Source organism: Triturus cristatus, chromosome 5_1, assembly GCF_964204655.1.
Source record: "Triturus cristatus chromosome 5_1, aTriCri1.1, whole genome shotgun sequence".
Lineage (NCBI taxonomy): Eukaryota > Metazoa > Chordata > Amphibia > Caudata > Salamandridae > Triturus > Triturus cristatus.
This window is the reverse complement of record NC_140587.1, coordinates 577,178,992-577,200,876: the sequence shown is the minus strand read 5'-3', so window position 1 is coordinate 577,200,876 and position 21,885 is coordinate 577,178,992. Positions and strand designations below refer to the sequence as shown.

Sequence of the window (21,885 nt, the reverse complement as noted above, 5' to 3'; positions counted from 1 at the left end):
TCCACCAATCCCCCCCCAAATACCACCGAGGTCAGCATCAATGTCACTACCAATACCACACTAACTACACCCCCACCTCCGATACTACCACTCTGGCCATCGCCCCCATCAACATTGCTCCAGTTCCACTACTACCACCACCATTAATGCCACCACCAATATCTTCAGCACCTCCAGCACTACCACAACCACAATAACTATCATGAATTTCAATACCACACCACTACCAACCATTTGGCTAACCAGATAGCTCTGGCGTAATGTCCAAATGCAGGAAGTTTTGTAAGTGCTTGTTTTTAGATTGCTGTCTACAATAGAACTACTATGACTTGTAGTTACTGGTTTTACAGCCTCTGGAGCCATGGGTCGTTGGGAAAGTGTGCAGTTCTCGTGTGCACCTACATGTGAAATGGAAAAACATACATGCAGCCTCCCACAATGTAAAAAGAAGTCGTAGTAAATTGATGTATTTATTTTATAGATTGAGGAAAAGAGGCGTAAAGAAGAAGAGGAGCGAGAAAAGATAAGACTAGAAGAAGAAAGAGAGGAAAAACGATTAGCTGAGCAGAGGGCTAAAATGTTAAGAGAATTCGAAGAGGAGCAGAACAAGAAGAAACGGAAGGAAGAGGAGGTACATTTTTGCAATTTCAATAAATTGTCAACCTGGCTGCCCCGCACAATCGTTTGTTGCTGTGCTTGCGTTTGTTTAAATGTTGTCTTGTACTGAAGTCCATACTTGCTTCTTATGGTCAGAAGTTGCTCACAAAGTACGTAGGTGCTGGCCAGCGTCCATCCAGAAATTGAGTAAGTAGAGGATGCACGGGTAAAACGGTGCATACCTGCATTTTCATTGTCATGAAGTTTCCCAAACAGATTTTTACAATAACCAAACTGCCCTCAATTATACTGTGATTTTGATACATGTTATTTCAACTGAGGTCACTGGAGTTCATTGCTGGTGTCATTTGAGATTGGAGAAGTGCACACCGTATTTGTTTTCTTTGTCCGAATTAAACATTATTTAAACATTTCTGAATAAGGCTAAATTTGGAATTCTTCATTCTAGAGTTAGACCTGGCGTTTCTGCACTGTGCAGCAGAATATGTTTGTGCTTAAACTTGGGTACATCTCGGTACAATACTCCTCCCCAGTTTCTTAGAAAAAACAACCTTATGAATGCCCTTTGGGAGATGCTGCTTTGAGCACTCATTACTACATTTCACTTTGCGTACAGATGTCCATAAATATCAAAATTAGAAATGCTGAGCCCCTCTGTCTAGTGAGATTACGACCCCTGAATTACTCAATTGTCAAAATGAGAATAAATTCAAGGGATGATTTGTTTTGTATCACGTGGTGCTGAATTTACACACACACACGCTTTTTATCACGTCTTGCCAATATGCGAAAAAAGAGAGGCAAACCTATTTAACATGATACACTACTATTATTAGTGGTTGTCTTTGATCTAGATTAGAATGTTTCTTTTAAAAGCCCCTAGGTTAGAATTAAGTTGTGTTTATTTTTTACTTGAAAAACCAGTAGGAAAGCAACAAACCCTTTAGAATAAAAAAATAGATGAAACCGAGGGAGAAAATGATAGCAATAGCTGCAACAACAAAAAAGAGATTTAGGCGTAAAACTTGGGCGTGAGGACGTGCTCAATCAGTCATAACTGTTTCAATTGGTTCTGTCCTATTTACTTACAATGTAGGAAAAAGAAAATATTTCAGAAACACACAGGAGTAAAAGGTCATAGATGACAATTTATGGAAGATTGCACCAATCAAGTTTACAATGATTTCTGCTGAGGTGCTCCATGATACGTGTAAAAGTGCTTGTGCAGTGCAAACATTTGTGTATAAAACATAAGCGAGAGAAATCCATTAACAACATTGACAATCATTCTATATGAAAGCCTGGTCAAAGCACATAGTTCATAGGGTCACTAAACTAGGACAAGTCTGTTGGATTTCCAAGGACTGTGTTAGCCCAACTTGTTCCTTTTGATACAGGTAGGAATTATAGTCATCGATGTTTCGACCCACTGGGGAAGCATGTAAGTTGTGCATCAAGGGGAGGGGGATTTTCTTCAGGACAATTGAAAGAAACACCTGCATATTAAATAAACCATGATCAATCTCATGTGTCTGTATCTGAACAAAAATACCCCAATATATGGGAGAACAAGGCAGGACTCACCAAGTCATCTAGAGGATTGGCAATATAGTTAAATTATAGCTTTTATTAGATCATGAAAAAAGTATTGAAATAAATCGTGTCATAATCACAGGCCTACAAACAATGTGAGTCGAGGCAAGGGAAGGCTCATCAAGGCTTTTTGGAGAAAGCCAATTAATGACATTTCATGAAATACCCAGTGCTCACCTAGAGGTAGAGGAAAAGCACTTTCAGAAAATGTATCAGCCCGGAAAATAAACTGAATTGGCTGATGCATAAGATTGTGCACTCACCAATTGATGTGCAAAATCAGTCCAGGATAATTTACAAAAAGTCGCAGCCATTTCAAAACTATGAAGAAAAAAGAGAACTTACTGAACTACAAAGAAAATGATAAAGAAGAAGAAAAACAGAGCATACATGGCCTCATGCTTTTACTGTGTATATAACTTCTCTATGGGCTTTTCTGACCTTGCACACTCGCTGATGGGTCACACGAAGACAAAAGATCTGCCCCACCTGCACGTATGTGTGCACGTGGAGAGCTAAAAGCAGATGGCATCCCTCCAAGATGATTAGCATTCTAGGCCAAAGGATGATATGCACACCACATGTGCATGCTGTGACAAGAGGTAGAAAGCATCCTCTCATACTGGCCAGTGCCCATGTGCTAATTGTGAAAACATTGCTCACAAATGGTACAGGCGCAAAAAAACTGCAAGGCACCTGAAAATAAAAATCGCTTTTTTTGAACCTGAAAAAGGTCCAAGGTAGAAAATGTGGAAAAATTATACCATAGCTATTGTGTTGTAGAGAGCAAACGGGGAACAAAAGTTCCCCGAAGAAACATCCCAAATAGAAACAATTGAATGAGGTATTGAGCGTAGCCTGGAAAAATTGTCTGTGGACCACATATATCATAAAGAGACTGGCAATAAATTGGATAATTGAATGCAAGACTGCTCTTAAATGAGTAAAGTTATGCCACAGATAATCTAACCAATAAGTTTAATATACATAGTTCTCCATTCTGAATAATATAATGAAAGAATGGATGCTCACATTACAAAGAGACTTGGTAGTAAATGGCAACGCAAGGTGAATGAAGTGATTTCAGAATAGCGAGGAACCACAAACAATGTAATCAATGGCATATTATACATATCTATCCACTGTTAAAAGAGGCTAATTGTCAGTTGAGTTCCTCAACTTTGAGAACGTTTTGTACAGTGCTCAAAAGATTTATCTATTTACATTCTCTCAAATTAAGTATTGCTGCGGTGTCCCCGCCTCTGGGATTCTTGACAATTTTTTCAAGTACAGATCACTTAAGCTCTTCAGCTTTATGGTTGGTGTTAGAGGAACGATCAACTAAGGGCGTTCCCAGAGTTTTACAACTGATGCGACTACAGTGTTGTAAAATCCTGGTTATAACCTGTTATGCATGACCCACGTGAACCAGATTACTGTGACATTCAATGATGTATATCGTATCAGTGCTGTTACAATGTGTGTGAACTTTTTTTGTTTTTTTAACCATGTTTGAAATCTTTAAGTTCTAGGGTAAGGTCACAGGCCATTCTCCGATTTGTGATGACCATAAATCGGGGGCAAATTGCAATAGTCACATAAATTGGTACGCACTGGTGAGGGTAGCACAGCTGTGACAACATGGTCCCATATATTTTTCCCTCTTTTGAATGCAAATACGGATTTATCATCAATATCAATTTCATCCTGGATTGATTAGACCACAAGTTTTTGTTAATAACCTTCTTGATTTCATTTCTAAGTGAACTGAGGGTAGTAACATGTGTGAGTCTGTCATCACAGTTGGTGCTATTGTTGGATTTGGGCTCCAGTCAGTATTCTCTAGGAAAATACCAGGCCCTCTTTCTAGCTCTTTTCAATATATCCTTGGGGTATCCACATTCAAGTAGCCTTGTGATTAGTAAACCGGACTCTGAAAAATAATCAACTCTGTGGAAACTATTCAGCTTGATCCTTAAAAATTGACCTACAGAAGGTTGTCTCAGAGGATCCTTGGGTGTTGGCTTGTGTACCTTAAGAAAGTGTTACACGAGGGGCGTGGCTAGCAGCCGAAGAACATGGCCGCAACCTAGTGCGGCTCCGGAGCCCAGCGCCCGATCCCACCGCTATCCGGCATACATCCTGGCCGTAAACCGGCAAAACCACCACGACTTGGCCCCCTGGACTCCCGGGGCTCCGACACTTGAAGAAAGCGCGAGCAGCGCGGAGTCAAGCCCTTCCGGCTGCCTCGCTGCGTGTGCGGGGCCTGTCGGCGGCGGAGGCGCCGGGGCCTCGAGTGCTGATTGCCCGACCTGCATTACACGAAGGACCGGACTGCGCGCCAGCAGTGTGGCCGGCCGGGCCGGGGGGCACGCCGCGACGGAATCGAGAGGTGACGGAGGGCCGGATCTCCTCCGGGTACCCCCCCCCCCCCGCCCACCATCAACTGCAATCAGCCCGTCGGCAAGAAACACTGGCCTGGCGTGGCACCAAATCTGCACGGCGGCCCACTGGGTAAAGGGGCACCGCGAGGGACTTGGGGTGCCCTAGGGCCCTGGACACCCGAGACTCCGACGATTCCTGGAAGCGGCGCAGCATCTGGCCCGCCCGGCTGCCTCACTGCGGATACGGGGCCTGTCGGCGGCGGTTACTTGACCCGCCGCGGTTCACGGAGGGCCGGACCATAGCCGGCGGTGTGGGCGGCCGGACCGGGCCCCCCCCCCCCCCCCCGCCATCGGTAGGAGACGCTACGAGACGACCCGCTGAGGACTTGGGGCAGTCTGCAGCGCGGGGAATAGACGGCGACGAGGGGCAGGTGACACTCCGGAAGCGAAGCCCCCCGAGAGGGAGAGCCTCGGCGACTCCCGGAGTCAAGGAGAGCCGTGCATTACTGGAAGTAGGCCGGGCCTACGGCCTGGCGCTGCAGACGCGGGTGGAGCGAGTCACGCGCCAACTTCCCTGGTAAGGAGCCAGCGAAGGGTCGGAGGCGGCGCAAGACCGGGACAGGAGCGGGGCAGACACGTGGCCCTGTGGTGCCCTGCTGCAATACTTTTGCACCTCCGAGGCAGGTCCCCGCCCCCGCTGACCGTCTGTCGCCGACCACCATGGGGGGGAAGGGCCAACGTGGTGGAGCGCAGGCCAGGCTTGACAAGTATGCCTACCAGAAAGACCGGACTGCCTCCCCCCCCCCTGACAAGGCCAAAGAGATTACCCTGGCAGATGTTATGGCCACACTGACCCAAATGCAAACCTCTATTGGCACAATATCCACAGATGTGACGCTGCTGAGGGCCGACGTCGCAAAAATCAGCAATAGACTGTCCGAGGTTGAGACCACTACCGCCACCCTTACCAAGGACGCGACTGATAGCAGAAAACGTATACAGTCACTGGAAAGGGTTCAAAAGCAGCTTCTGGACAAGCTGGATGACCAGGAGGGACGGTCACGACGGAACAACGTGCGCGTCGTGGGGGTGCCTGAGAGTGAGCGGGGACCAGCACTGGACCTCTTCGTGGAAAAGCTGATCACGGAGCAGCTGCAACCGCGTGGACTCTCTAAATTTTTCTCGGTCGAAAGGGCACACCGGGTGCCTGGGTGGAGGCCACGGCCTGGGGCCCCCCCACGCCCGATCCTGGCCCGCATCTTTAACTTCCGAGATAGAGACGCTATTCTTCAGGCGGCGCGTACTGCCCCCCCGCTGCGGATTGACAACTCCACGGTGACCCTCTATCCGGATTACACCGCGACCGTGTCACGGCAACGCCGAGACTTCCTCGCGGTCAAAGCGGAACTGCGCGCGCGAGAACTGAAGTACGCGATGCTTTACCCGGCAAAGCTGCGGGTGGAGGCGGAGGGGCGCACATGGTTCTTTGCCACGCCGACGGAGGCCACGGAGTGGCTGGAGGGCTGGCGCCCGGCGGAGGCATCGGGCCGGACGGGGCGCGCCCGTCGCAGCCAGTCTGCCTCTCCCGATAAATCTGGAGGACCTTGAGCCGCGGGAGACTGTCGCTGCACTACGTGGCCGGGCCGACCTGGCACGAGAGAACTTCAGCGGTGGAAAGGAGGCGGAGGCCACGGGGGCCTAGATACACTCAGTAACATCGGACAATGAAGGGACGCTGCAGTCGTGATCTACAAACTTGGCAACATGCTGTGGACCGGTTTCTTTAATGGACACGCACATGGTGCGGGGATCGGACGAGGGGCATGGGGCAGCCATTCCCCCACACGCAAGTAGAAAGTTATGGGACTTAAGCACTCTGCTACGTTGGGGTGGCGGGTAGTTTTAAATCCGCTGGGCAGGGAGGCAGGGAGGAGGGTGGGGGGACAGGGGAGTTTTGGGAATTTTGGTTTTTGTTTGGTTTTAGGTTTGGTTACTGCACATTGGCAAGCTTGGAAACTCCGGAAGGTTGGAGGGACACAGGGAGGTGTGCGGGGACGGCTATTTTCCACCACCCTACATGGCAGGGGAATCACATAACAACATCAGCGAGGCCACCGTTGGCTCCACGAAGGAACACTCACAGCAACGCAGCCCCGCACTTAAGGTCCTATCGTGGAACGTAAACGGGTTGGGAGATAAGATTAAACGGGGGCTGGTCTTACAATATCTTAAGCGCAAGGGACCGGCGGTGGCACTTCTACAGGAGACACATCTGGTAGGCTCGACCACGAAAGCACTGGACAGATGGGGTTTTAAGATGGCGATACACTCTGAGTTCACGACTGGGTCCCGTGGGGTGGGCATACTGGTGAATAAGCGCTTCCCACTGATTCTAGTCGACTCTCGTAGGGAGGACCTGGGCCGCTTTGCGGCGCTCACCTGCCAGTGGGAGGGTAGAATGTATAACATAGTAACGGTATACATCCCGCCGACACTCCACCAGGATACACTCCGGGCGTTAGGGGAATTCCTGCTGACACTACCGCCAGGGGACCTTATTATGGGCGGGGATTTCAATGCGACTATGGACCCGCTACTGGACAGGTCATCCTCCCGAGACCACGGTGGCGCTACCCCCAAGTTGCGCGAATTCGCGGAGGCACTCGGCCTAGTAGACACCTGGAGGGCCCACTATCCTGATGACCGACAATATACATTCCACTCGGGGGCTCACAACACCCTCTCCCGTATAGACTATATCTTCACTTCACCCGCGGGGTTTAGGGGCATGACCGACATATCTCATTTGCCCAGGGGCATCTCGGACCACTCACCTGTACTAATCACGTTTACACTTTCTATGCCGCACACTCGCAGGATATTCCCAATCCATCCGGGATACCTCAAAATCCCAACAATTCGCAAGGCCCTTCAGGCGACGACCAAACATTATTTTGCTGAAAACATGGCCCCTGAGATAGGCCCTGCAACTATATGGGAGGCGTACAAAACAGTCCTTCGAGGACAAGCAATCTCCGTGATTACAGCCTATAAGAAGACTCAGCAGCTAGAGGTGCTTGGGCTTGAACAGGGGGTGAGAGAGGCAGAGGCCGCACACGCCACGCATATCACTGATGACACCGCACATACCGCCCACATGGCACGGCAGGAATATCGCTCCTATCTTTGGGAAGCCGCACGCGCCAAACAAACGGCTACACGACATACTGTTTACGAGCAGGGTGACAAAGCGGGCAAACTGTTGGCCTGGCTGGAAAGGCGGGAACGGCCGGCGCGTTGGGTGGCGCGGATCAGGCTAGATTCGGGTGACTACACGTCGGAGCCGCGGCAAATCGTAGAGGCCCTAGCGACTCACTACCAAAAGGTGTATACGCCGGAGGCCTCGTCCACGGTGGCGGAGAATGAGGCCTTTCTCCGAGACATCGCGATGCCACGGCTGGCCCCGTCGGACGCTGAAGCCCTAGAGGCGGACCTGAAGGCGGAAGAGCTCACACTAGCAATCCTCGCTCTCCGTGCCGGGAAGGCGATGGGCCCGAATGGAATTCCGGTGGAGTTCTATAAGACCAACGCTGCCCACATAGTCCCACATCTATTGGCCATGTACGAGGACAGCCTCTCTACCGGGATACTCCCCCCGGATCAGAGAGTAGCCACCATAGTGGCGATTCCGAAGCCTGCCAAACCAGCGCATGAGTGCGCTTCCTATCGTCCAATCTCATTGCTAAACGCGGAGGCAAAGATTCTAGCGAAAGTGCTGGCGACGAGGCTGCAGCCCTATCTTACGACCCTGATACACCCGGACCAATCGGGATTTATGCCGCGCCGGAACACCGCTTTAAATCTACGGCGGCTCCACGGAATTTTAGAGCGCCGCACCTCGATAGAGGAGGATGCGGCCATCCTCTCGTTGGATGCGCGGATGGCGTTCGACCGGATGGAATGGCCGTTCCTCTTCGCTGTCCTCCGTCATGTGGGACTCGGCCCCAAGATATGCGCATGGATTCAGCTTTTGTATACCGCACCACTTGCACAGGTGGTGGTCAATGGCCATATCTCAGACCCCTTTCCGTTGGGGAGGGGGACGCGGCAGGGCTGCCCCCTTTCCCCACTCCTCTTTGCTTTGGCGCTGGAGCCGCTGGCGGCCTGGTTGAGGCAGGACCCGGTGATCCGGGGATTAAAGTGGACAATGGGGTGGGAGGATCGCATCTCCCTCTATGCTGACGACATCCTGTTATACTTGGCCTCCCCTGCGCGCTCGATCGTCTGCCTCCTGGATATATGTGCATCATACGGGAGAGTGTCGGGCTACGAGATCAACTGGGAAAAGTCCACTGTCTACATGCTCCGCGGTTCTCCACCTCGGCTCCCGCGGGGTTGTGAGATTCGGGTGGTGACGGGCGGTTTCAAATATCTGGGCATATTTATTACGGCGGACAGGGACCGTTTTGTGGCTGAGAATCTAACGAAGCCGCTGCAGCGGTTTAGAAGCGACGTCAAATGTTGGCGCACCCTGCCCCTGACGCTACTGGGGAGGGCTGCCCTCTATAAGATGATGGCTCTCCCTAGATTTTTGTATATACTCCAAAACATCCCCTTCCCGGTGCCACCGTCTTACTTCGCCGCCGTCAATGCGGAAGTCACCAGCCTACTGTGGGAGGACAAGGCGCCGCGGATAGCACTCCACAAGCTCACCATGGGGTGGTACGATGGTGGGATAGCCCTCCCAGACTTGCGACTGTATTATTGGGCGTCGCAGCTTACGGTGATCAATCAGTGGTTGCATGCGCCAGGGGAGGACCCGGCATATCGTATGGACCGGCACCTGCTGGGGGCTGCGGGGGTCATGGGAGCGCTCTACAATCACAAGAGGGGCCTCTGCCCCCCAGGCCCCACGGCGCACACCCTCCGGCTGTGGTTCGAGGCGCAGCGAGCCCTGGGGTGGGCTGGGAAAATAACCCAAGCCACTCCGTTGTGGGAGGCGAAACAGCTGGGGGTATTGCGTACAACCAAGGGGTTCCATCGATGGGACCTAATCGGCATCTCCAGGGTGGGAGACCTTTGGCAGAAGGGGGAAGTGGTCACATTTACCCAATTGCAAGCAGATTTCGACCTGGCCCCCACCGAAGGGTTCCGGTACATGCAAATCAGGCATGCACTCCAGGCAGCTATCCCGCCCGGAACCCGACTTCCGGAGTCGTCGCCTCTGGAGGACCGGCTCCTCACGGAACACCTGGCACAGAGGGCGACCTCCCTAACATACAGAAAGCTGATAAACAACCGGCCAGATCCATTCACAGCCCTTAAAGACCGATGGGAGGCCGAGCTGGGGGACTTCGACGAAACGGACTGGCAGGCGGCGCTTTCCTCCCCTAGGGAGGTGGGCATCTCATCTAGACTACGTCTGGTCCAACTTAAAATTCTACACCGCACGTACTACACTCGTACACTCCTATTTAAGCTGCACCGAACTGACTCCCCGCTATGCCTGAGACAGTGTGGTATGGAGGGAACACTTTTCCATACACTTTGGGAATGCCCGGCCATAGCTCTATACTGGAAGGGAATTTTGCACACACTCTCCCAGGTGACCAAGATCCCAACACCCCCGGAGCCACGGAGGTGTCTCCTTAATGTCTGGGAACAGACGGATCACAACAGGACCACGCAACTCTGGGTAACACTGGGACTTATGCTGGCAAAACGTAATCTTGCCCAAAAGTGGGGCTCCAGCCAAACTCCGACCCTCGCCCAGTGGTCCAGAGACATGGACTCCACAATGGTGGTTGAAAAAACTGTCTACATTCACAGAGGCTGCCCCAAGAAGTGGTCCCGGGTGTGGGGTGGGTGGAATGCTTATAGAGGGAATATATGTGAACCCCCGAGCGATACATCAGACTCAGACCTCAGTGACCCCGAATAGGCGAGATATTACTGGTCGATGCAAAGTGATGTATACTGTCATGCGCAGAAAAAAGGAGCTCTCTGTTTTTCACCATGTCATGTATGTCCCGCGACACTTTCACTGGACCTCTACTCTACTGAACCTGATGCAAATGTGTAATGTTACATGTTTAAACTTCAATAAAAATATTTACAAAAAAAAAAAGAAAGTGTTACACTTCGTGTGTTATCGACATATGGTAGTTTATAGTGCCCTTTCTGTTGTTTTAATGTTAATATGAAGAGAATTGATCTCCCTATCACCATGTGACAAGGTGAATTGGATATCAAGGGATCGTTTATTGAGCCATTCCAGAAATAAATTAAGCCTATTTGTGTGCCCTACGTATGTAATCAGGGTGCCCTCTATATACGTTTTCCAGAGTGTGATATCTCTGAAAGGATTGGAACATGGATATGTGAAGGAATGTTAATACTTGTCCATAAAAATGTTCACCAGATTGGGTGTGAAACCCGGCCTCCATCGCAGTACCTTTTGACTGAATATAATACTCCTTCTGAAAGATGAAAAACGTCTTACTCAAAGCTGTATCCAATAGTTGCACCAGGAAACCAGTGGGCACCTACATAGGATGCTCTCTGGAGCAAGTACCACCCTAACAACATCTAGGGCTGGTTGTTGGGGAATAATTTGTGTATAGGGAGGATGTATCCAAGGTGACTAATAACTGGTCACCTGATCTAAACTGATGGCCCTTCATCTGTTTGATGATATCCATAGTATTACGAACATAGGTGCAGCTTTTGTGTACTAAAGGTTTAAAAACTATGACATTGTATTCACATAGTATTTCTAAGATGGAACCACAGCCCAATACAATGGGGCAGCCAGGGAGTTTGTACAAGCGTTTGTGTATTTTGGAGAGGGTGCAAATTGTGAGTGTTCTGGAATGTTTTTTGTTTAGGCATTCAAACTCATGATTGCTAAGGTAACCCTCGCTAAGCCCTTTGCTGGTCACATCCTTGATCAAACTACAAATATCAGGAGTCGGATATCCTCTCAAATTGGTATAATGTTCCTCCATGTTTAATTGTGATAAGATCTCTTTTTATAATCTCAACATTCTGGGCACTGTTGCACATCCCTTCTCTGCTGGTTGTATTATGATTTTCTAATTTTTCTTGCGTTAGATCAGACTCTTATTCTCTAAACAGCTAAGATTGGGCCTGACGTAAACTCTTTTATCAAGAAGTTGGCCACATTCCTGAAGACAACCTGTTCGAAAGCAAGGATTTTATAGGACTTGTAATGTGCTGGTGGAGTGAAAGTTGAGGGAGGTCTGAGGCCTGTGATATCGTTCTTAAATTGGTTTAAAATAATGTTTCAATATGATTTTTCTAAAAATTGGTGAAGTTCCATCTTAATATGGAATACGTTTAGTATACTAGTGTGAACAAATGACAGATTCTTGGGCAGGACACTAAGCTCCCTTTCTGTAAGGACATGGTTCGATAAGTTGAGTACAGGGCTATCTTGTGATTGGTGTGGTTGCAGACCTACCACCTGTACTATTGGCGTCTTGTTTAGATTTCCCAATGGGATTCCTGTGGGTAAGATCTCTCTGCTCGCTGTCCCCTGCCTCTGTTCTGACTCCAGTCCTGGCCATTGCCCCAGGTCTGTCTCCATCTGTTGTCCCCTAAAAAGTTATCTGATAAAAGTCCTAAAAGTCTTGTATGGGTGGCTGGCCCCCTGTGCTAGTGCTGCGTTGTTCACTGTCACTTTCTGTCACTGGATACGGATGATTCTGTAAAAGTAATACATTTACGAGGAAAGCGTTTACCTCTATCGTATCGGTGAAACAAACTTGATTGTCTTGGTGATACCTCCTGGAGGTGAGCATAAGTCACTTTTTATCAAAAGTTTAAATATCCATAGTTAGTTTGTCAAGTTTCATGTTCTAGGTGACAGTTCTAAATTCCTGTACTGTCTACTCAAGTTTCCCAAGGACTTCCTTCTTATTGGTCAAAGTATCATCATCAAGTATTTCTAGTTTGAGATCAGCAATCTCTTTATCAGTTTGTTTTATGTATTCTGAAAGCTGTATCCACTCCCAGCACCATTAAGTGCCTAGAGCAATTATTAACGACAAAACTGAAAGTTTCTCTAAATTTGGGATCTTCAACATATATGGCAATAACAAAGACAGGAATTCCTGTAACCTTACTGATGAGTCGAATACTGAAAACCTTGCATCTGATCATGAAAAGCTGCAATCTGTTATGAGGTTTTAGTTCATGAATTTGTCATGTTTATGTTTCATACAGCAATTTCAGCACTGCATGAGCACTTTTACACTTATCAAAGAGCACCTCCGTATGTTCCTTTTCATACATTGTAAGTGAATCCAACATAACCATTTAGTGTGATACAGTGTTTATAGCCCAGGTTCTGAGGAGCACAGGATAACCACATAACATAACAATCAACCTTGACAACAACATGGAGAAAATACCGGCACCACAATGTCTGTTAAAGGTTTATGTTGTCACCCCGCCAGATGTGTGCTCCCTGCATGTGTGAGACTCGCTCACACATGGTTTTAGTGCAGTGATTGTTCTGACCGTATATATTGAGCAGTGAAGAGGGGAATGAGCAAAAGCGCAGCTCAAAATTCCACAGAGAGAGTGCAGGCAGGGGAGAATAGTTCCATATGAGTGAGGGGACTGTAGGTGTCCGAAAGGCATACACACAAATGTTAATATCTACCACAAATAACAAGGCCTAATTAAATATTTAGCACATTCAGTCCCAACTTTATCATAAAAGAATCATAAAGAAAATCTTTTTTATTTTGAGGTAGGAAAAAAACTTGAACTTGCTCATGAACAGCACAGAAAGATGAAGAGCTGGGACAGAATCACAAGTCTACAAGAGGATTGCCTGGACATGGGCGATATTTGTCATACTGTTGTTTTCAAGCTTTCTTTCACCCTATGTAATCGTAATTGTCACTTTGCTTCTGAGGTTTTGACTATAGAAAGAACTGTAAAATATGTTGCTCTGGTCTTGTTAGAGAATTTAAAGCAGATGATAACAGACATTCAGCCATACACTAAGTGAAGTCAGTGGCCTTTTGGAGACAATACTCTCAAATATGGAGTTACAGTGAAGGCAATGGTCTATGTGTGTGTTGTCAAATTTGTGCATTCCAAATCACACCACATTAAAAGCAGACCTAGTGTGTGAAAACAGTAAATTCAGGGAAGCAATAATAGCGCCAGAGCAAAGACCGAAGTGGAGGTTAAGTGTTATCTATGCCATTGCAGCGTTCCTGCAAATGTGCAGACTAGACTAATTATGGGGGCTGTCATTTGTTGTCTAGTTGTGGGTTACTGGCAAAGCAGCCAGTGAGAAGAGAGGCTAAGATGTTGTATGCCCCATATGGAGGCAAATAGATTTGCTGTTGAGGCAACTAAATCGTTGGTACAATCTAACCAACTGATACTCGCCACTTATGGTATGCAGCCGTATTTAAACTTTGCATGAAGTGGGTATGACCGATTTGTTTTAACCCGTTTTAGATTCGGATTCTTTCATCGCTTGATGAGCTTTCCTGAATTAAACGACTGGTCCACAACATTAAGTAATTACCCATGCGACAAACAATCTCAGCAATCAACAATGCATGTGGTATTATCTTTCAAGCCAGCGCTTTTATCATTTCAATTTTTAGAAAATGAATGTTTTGTAAAGTCAATAGCATCTTTTTTTTTTTTTAGTATTGTAAACTGTAGGAAAGGAATTTCTATATGAAATTTGTTGGGGATGACAAAATGAATTTGTAATTATTGGTGGAATCAAACGTATTATTGAGTAACTTGTATTTAAAATTACCCTACGCACTTTTTTATCATGTAATATTGATATTTTAAATTGTTTGCTTTTATGATTTTTGCACATAAATCGGATAAAGCTGGCATTGACTTGACTTGAGATGCTAAGGCTGACTTTATAGTGATGAAAATATTCAATCAGTTGTCAAGTGAGTGGATTAAATGTTTTACAAGTCAAGATGACTGCATTGATTTATTTTGATAATTTTTATATGACAACAACATGCTGCCTTTCAGATGCCTCAGAGAAATGTGTAATATTCTGTGAAAAATGAGTTCTCCTTTCTGTGAACCTCCATTGATACTCATAAGGACTGAGCGGGCCCTCAATCATAGGATACTGGGACCATGTTTTATAAACTAAATTAATTGAAACTTTTCTTTAGAAGATTCAAATTTTTGATAATGTTGGCAATTTCTCTTTATGCTACATTGTCCAAGCATTAATTTTCTCTTTTGAAAAGCCACTTGTACCTTAAAAGTGCCACTAGCTTAACAAAAGAGACAAGAAAACCATTTTTTTTTCAAGTGTGAAAAATGATTGGCTCTGTAGCTGTAGCCAAAAGCTGGACAACTGATTCCACTCTTTTACAGAAGCACACCCCACCAGTATCTTATCATACTTTGTCAGTAGCTGATGCTCCAGTTATTTTTTTCTGCTTCTGGTAACGGAATCCCAGAGTACTTTTTGGCATTTTTGCTCCACAAACCCCTTCTAATTATTTGAACATTAGCTTTCACTGGACATCTTTTTGTTGGAGTGTTGTTGTCTTCAAAAATGCCTTCTCTTTTTGTACATGTTCTTCCACTGGTAGGAAAATACAGGAAAGGACCCACATGATGTCTACCGCATGGTGTTTACCTGATACTCATTGTTCGTGCCAGTATCCCCAACTTTTTGTCCATGCAGTATCCCCACCTTTAGATAGTTTCAAGGACAAAGAGCAGAGAAAATATTCACATTTATAGGCTGCAGGAGGACAGAAGGTGTTCTGAATCTTAACCCGGGCAGTTTGGTGACTGAGGAGAAACTACCACTTCTACCTCAGTTATCAACTAAGGGTTTTTGAGAACACTTTCAGCAGGAGGTCCAGAAAAAGATCTCAGTGAGACCAGCAAAGCAGCCTCTGGATGATATTGATGAGTGTTATGCCACAGTGTGTCGCATCGAGAGCTGGGACTGCAGGTACCTGCCAGCCATTGTGGTTGACCTTGCTTTGGAAATGTGACCTGAAGCAACCCTGGCATTCAACGTCAAAGGAATCTCTGACACTGAAGAAAGAGAGAGTGAACTTTGAAACCCCGGGCATTGATCGTCGGCACACTTCATCCTCCTTGATCCAGGGACTGAACTTAAGGAGAGCTTTGGAGTATTCAAAGGCATGCTCTCCTGCTAGGGAGTTTAATCCTCCAGTATGAAAGATTTCAATTTGACCAGCTCCTGCTCCTCAATCTTCCCACTCATTTAAAAATTATCTCCGACTATTGACCCCCCACCATATATGGCTCCAACTCCTCCTTAGACTCCAGTCTCATCAAAGCTTCAAATGATTGCTCCAGTTCCAGTAGTTCCAGTATTTGCATTTTGTCCACACAGCCCTTTACCATGGAGGAGGACTTGCTCACCAGTGGTGATCTCTTCTGTACACATTATTAATACAGATGTCTTTGAGATGGTTGTGCACTCCAGGTGTTGCATTCTCAGAACAATGGCATCTTTCTCTTCATTTTGGTCCATGAGCAAGAGAATTCTCCTTTTTGTGTTAGAATCATGGCTTCTAAGGATATCAGCAGGTGACAGTATCCTCAACCTTTATGAAGTCTTGGTAAGTAAGCATCCCATGCCTATTCCATCAACTAAGATCTCTGTCCTATTTTGTATCCGCTAGGGGTTTTCCTCAGCAAAAGTGGTTCAATCATACATCCAGAAAATAGACCGACCGTTCAGGACAACCTCTTGTGCGTGGCGGAACCGGAACCTGATTCTGTGGTTGTCGACGGCGAATAAATCTAATCATACAGCTCCTGTTTCCACAGTCTTCAAGACAACAAAAGTAGCTGGTATCAGCAGTGAGAAACGTTGGCAGGACTCCTTCATTGTCTATGAAGGCTGCTATTACTAGGCAGAATACGTCCCAAGAGTCAGACAAGCTGATTTTCAGGAGATCCTTAATAAAGGTTTCATCATCTCAACAAGCTATAAGTGCAGCTGCTATTTCAGCAAAAGCTTGCTGCTTATGGGTACTCCCATAGTCTCACCATGCGAAGTTTGTCTTACCAGGCTTGATAGACAAGCCACAACAATGCATCTTCTACCTGTCATTTTCTGGAAACATACTGTTTAGCACCCACATTATTGAGAAGATGCAGAATATGAAATCAGAGGCTGACATCCACCAACAGTTGGCTTTGAGAAAAGCAAAGGGATTCAGAAGCTTCAAGTTAGTTCCCAGAGTTGTCTGTACTAAAAGTGGAATCAAGCTCCTTAGTGGCTCAAATACTAGCAACAGCAGTCTTGTGCATCTTGAAGCATGCCACCATCAGTAGGAAAACAGTGATGGCCCTCTTTCCCACCTTACATTGGTAATTCCAGTAAAGATGAGAGTCTCTAACCATCTTCAAGATTGGTAGAAACCCACAATAGGCAGATGGTGCATTTTTCCAAAGAAGTTGTCTCAATTCAAACAGAACAAATTTCAAAAGGAAGAAAAGGGTCTAAAAGGGCATTGAATGTAATACTACTACTTTCTGATGCAACAAATGGACTGAAACAAGAATGTGTAGCCATTATTGACTTGAAAATGGAAAACGAATGGATCAGATACGAAAACAACCATAATGTTACCCTTGCTTTAGATCTACCCCTCGCTTCATCAATGGTAATTGATGTGTGCTGAAAACTAACAATAGGTTTTTTTCTACATCCTGATAGGTCAAAAGCATTGACATTTCTTGAGGTTCATCCAGATCAATGACCATTACCAAGGGTCTCCATTTGGCACAGAGGACCTTCTGGAAAGGTATGGCAGTCGAAGCACATAATCAAAGGAGAGGCAAGGTTTTTGTTTTCATGCTTTTAAGTGAGTTGTTTTTCAAAGCCTCCTCCACAACACTTCCATTGTACAGTCAAGGTTCTGCAATGCTGGGTCTTCAGGTGAACCATGCTCATTCTAGCACAGTTCATCTATTTCTGCGGATGGCTCTGGACACCCGAAAGGCAAAAGAAATTCTTTCGGAGGTTAGGCTTTCTTCTCTCCATGGGGAGTGCATTTCTGTTGAAAAGACGCTTTACTGCTTGCCAAGTTTTCTCACTTCTAGGATTGCTGACATTATGCATTTTCCTCAATATTCATGTTTGTCTCCACATGAGGCTACTTTACCAGTGTCTGGAAGACCAGTGGTGCCAATACTTAGGCAGTTGGGAAGATCAGCTACCTCTCTTACATGCAACAATCCAGTCTTTATCCTGATGAAGTCATCCAAAAAACCTGTTGAATAAAGTGTCATTTCAATAGGACATTCCAACACAGGGGAGCGCATAAGCGTCTTCTTTGAGTCCAGGAAACATGCCCCACAAGGAGTAGACCTGTCTCATAAATATGTTGGAACTCAGAATGGCCGATTTGCTCTAAACTACCCATCTTTAAGTTGATCTTTCTGCTAGTACAAACAAGCGGTCCACACAAAAAAGGGTACCTGGGTAAAAAGAGAAGCAGGAGACCCAAATCCTTTGTGAGGCAGCTCAAACAACCCGGGGACTAGCCAGGAATCTACCATAGCCAAAGGTTCAAAATGCAGAGGCTAATGCTTTCAGCAAAATCTTTCAAGAAAACTATGTGGTTTCATAACAATGCTGTGCTGCAAATTGTCTTCTGTAACAAGGGGTTTCCCTAAATAAACCGTGACATCAACATACACACCACACAATGGCAGGATTTTGCCTCAACGCACTACCCGTCACAGACAAAGTTGGATCCACTTTTGAAGGAGTACTCAGATAATTTTCTGTATGCCTTTCCTCCGATACCCTTAATAGCATCAGTCATTATCAAGGTAAAGTACTTTATTCCCTAGTCAGTATCTTCAGAATGGATAGGGTAATAATGGTTCACCAAACTAAGTAATCTATTGGAAACAACCATACAGGAGGCTTCAATACAGAATGGCTCTTCTCCTCAATGCTGTGTCCAGACTCTAAATACCAACCTTCTATTGATGAACTTGGTGGCCTGGAGTCTGAACTTCTACAAAATGGAAAATTAAACCTTACTGATGAATGTATGGATGTTCTGGAAGAAGCCAAGCACTCTCCCTACCCATTTAGTTTGAAACAATTGTGTAGTTGGTATTAAATGAATGGCATTGTCCCAACCAAATGTTGAGAAGAAACAATGCTGCCTTATTTTCTGTGCCTGTCAAGTTTAGGCTGCAGTTCTGATTCTTAAGGTATGTCTTGCAACCATTACTGTTTGCAGGGAATTACCTCTTTTTCAGAGTGCCAGTCATTGAGGAATTCCTAAAGAGGATTAAGAAAGTCCTCCAGTCAGGAGACCGCATTTCCTTGGAAATTCCCTGCAGACATTTTGAAACTAATGGGTTCTCCATTTTGGATGATCTACAAGGCATTCCTCCAACCCGTTTTGTGCACTATCAATCTACACCTGAGAACTAACCCCATTTAGGTGAGCAGGCACCACAGTCTAGCTGCTATTTGGGATTACACTGTTCTGAGACCCTGGCAAAAACTAGTGATGTCAAAATCCAACACTTGAAAAGAGCAGTGAAGGTAGAGCTTGGTGGCTGGTGTAATAAGATATTATCCCTCCTTGGTAGAACAGCAGCCATTAAAATGTTAAACACTCACACTACATACCCCAAAGCACTGTATTGTGGAGTTTCATACATTCTGCCTGAATTTCATATGGCAAGGCAAGGTGGCAAGAATTAGCAAATACCAAAGCACACTAAATCCAACCCAAGGGCATCTGGGGATTCCTAATCTCCCCCATTACTACCACACAGCACACTTTAACTTCTTGGTCTAATAGACCAGAAGGGAGACTGGGAAGGGATGGTGCATGATGGACCACACATTGAGTGGGGCACCACTGTGGAAAGTTCCATGGTAACCTAGAGCCCAGAAAGTTCCTAAGCTGTACGTGTTGCCATTGACAAAGGCGACGCTCCAGGTATTGGATGGTCTGCCTCAACCTTTTACCCCTCTGTAGAGCAACTTCATACCAGGCCTGGATAGATCGGTCTTCTGCCAATGGCAAGATGGAGGGTGTAAGACATTGCACAACTTGGTGGAAAAAGGTAAGGTGTAAACATTCAAACAATAAAAGACAGAATATGAATTATAGATTTCGATATATCCAACTCAGACACTGCCTTCTACGTCCTCAATCGGACATCTAGAATGCTCACGACCTTTTAAAAATAACTTCTTACATGCGACAATGCGATGCATACCATTGCTCACGTATGCAAAATACTAAATCTCACTGTGGGGGGGGACATATTTCCTTGCCAACACACTTGCCAAAAAGAGCTACAGATATCCCGTAATGGAAGAAAAATTAAAAGATATCCTTAACGACTTTGCTCCCCATGCGGGTGGGAGGGAAACCATGATGAAGCTGCTGTGTAGGTGTCTTTACATGCTGGCAATACTTGCACTAATTGGGCAAATTTCCCAAATTGATGGGGGTACTGGAGGGATTGTGGTGGAAGAGGGACTCCTTATACACATCATGTGGTGATACCCCAGGGTGCAACCATTCTGGAAGAAGGTGGTCCAAGCAATCCATGAAATCACAAAGTCTGCATTTGTGATACAGGGTCGGACAGGCCTTTTATCCCCCAGGGCATTTCCCTGGTGGGCTGGAGCCCTTGGAGACCGGTTTTAAAAGACAAGGGATGCTCCTGGTGCCGCTGTCGCTTTCCTAAGTTCCCTGAGGTTAATTGCAGCAGACATTGCGAAGCTTCAAGAGTGGGGGGTGGAGGGGAATTGAGAGAAAACGATCAAAGAAGAGGAGAGTCAGACAATGGATGAATGGAAAGGGATAGCCAATACAAGCCGACTAAGAGAGTGAGGCCGATATGAGCACTTTTATCAGGGCTGATTTTGGTTCCCTAGGCCAGCCCTGAAGAGAGAGACCCCCTACATGGGAGGAAAGATCAGTTTATCTCACTCTGATTATTAGCAGCAAAGCAAATGATTCTAGCCTTTTGGAGTCAGCCCACAGCACCCACTGAAAATAAACAGTTAGATAAATTATGATGATTATTAGGGATGGAAAAACTTTCCAAGTTTGCCGAAGGCCAAGAGTGGTATTTTCGGAAACACTGGGGTCCTCTACTGAGCTAGTTTGGCAAAGACTTTAAAGAACTAATTTGCCCCAAGAGAACTAGAGCACTCCATATGTTGGAGGAGTCTGTATTGGAGCCATACTACAACACAATCCAGGAGCACATTACCAGCTAAAGACTGTTAAACTAGAACAGTACTGGCTTTCAGTTATGAACTAGACACTGCTAGACAGGTTGAGGGGTAAGTAGTGTGTAGCTGAGCTTTAGGGGGAACATAATGTGGAGGGTTTTGGACAGGGGAACAACAAGGGGAATGCATTACCACCATCGGGTAGTTTTCATTGTCGACTACAAAATGCAAATAAAAACGTATTGAAATCTGAATCTGCACTTGTTCCAAATGGAACCAAAGGCAGTAGTGTCTCCCATTTCTTAAGCAAGTGGAAAGAGGAACAAAACACTTTGCTGGATCATCCAGCTAATCTTCTAGGACTATGCCCTACCCTTAATGTTCTCGCCTCCAGACCTGCTTTCCGACAAATGTCTTGATTTTAGATGCAGAGTTTCTTGCGCTGCCGAATAAAGGAGCCATATAGGTGCTGCCCGTGGAGGAAAGGGGCATAGAAATGTACTCCCTTTACTTCCTGCTTTCCAAGGACAGAAGACTAAGACCCATTGTGGACTTCACATTTTGAATCTTTTCATTTGGCAGGACAAGTACAAGATTCCATCCCTGTGCCAGGTCTTGGTAGCTACAAGGTGGTGGATTGGTTGGTGTCCTGGATCTCCAGGGCACCTACTTTCATCTGCTGATCCTTTCCTCCTGCAGAATCTATGTGCGGGTCACGGAGGGACTCATCACTACTCGTTTGCAGTTTTGCTGTTTCGACAGACCACTTCTCTGTGACAATTCACTTTTGTGGTGGCCATTGTAGCGGCTTTGCTGCAGAAGTCAGGAGTCTGTGAACTACTGTATTTTAACTACTGGCTGGTGAAGGCAGGGTGTTCTGGTCTGGTCGCATTTTCAGCAAATCATGGCTCTTCTTCAAGACCACGATCAACACCCAGAAGACCTAATTCCAGAAGCTGGCATTAATAGAATTGGTGCTAGATATGACCTTAACAAAAGGATTCCCTCCTTCTCAGAGGATTGCAGATATTC

The 21,885-nt window shown here is 46.2% G+C and overlaps 1 protein-coding gene across 5 annotated transcripts in view; it reads left to right on the top strand.

The window, feature by feature from the left end:
• Positions 1-21,885, top strand: part of CSPP1 (centrosome and spindle pole associated protein 1) — a 1,290,317-nt gene that overhangs the window by 872,331 nt on the left and 396,101 nt on the right. For all 5 annotated transcript variants that reach the window (XM_085605499.1, XM_085605497.1, XM_085605498.1 and 2 more), the window contains one exon: positions 482-631. In XM_085605499.1, coding sequence (XP_085461625.1) covers positions 482-631 — 150 coding nt within the window. The remainder of the gene's footprint in view (positions 1-481; positions 632-21,885) is intronic.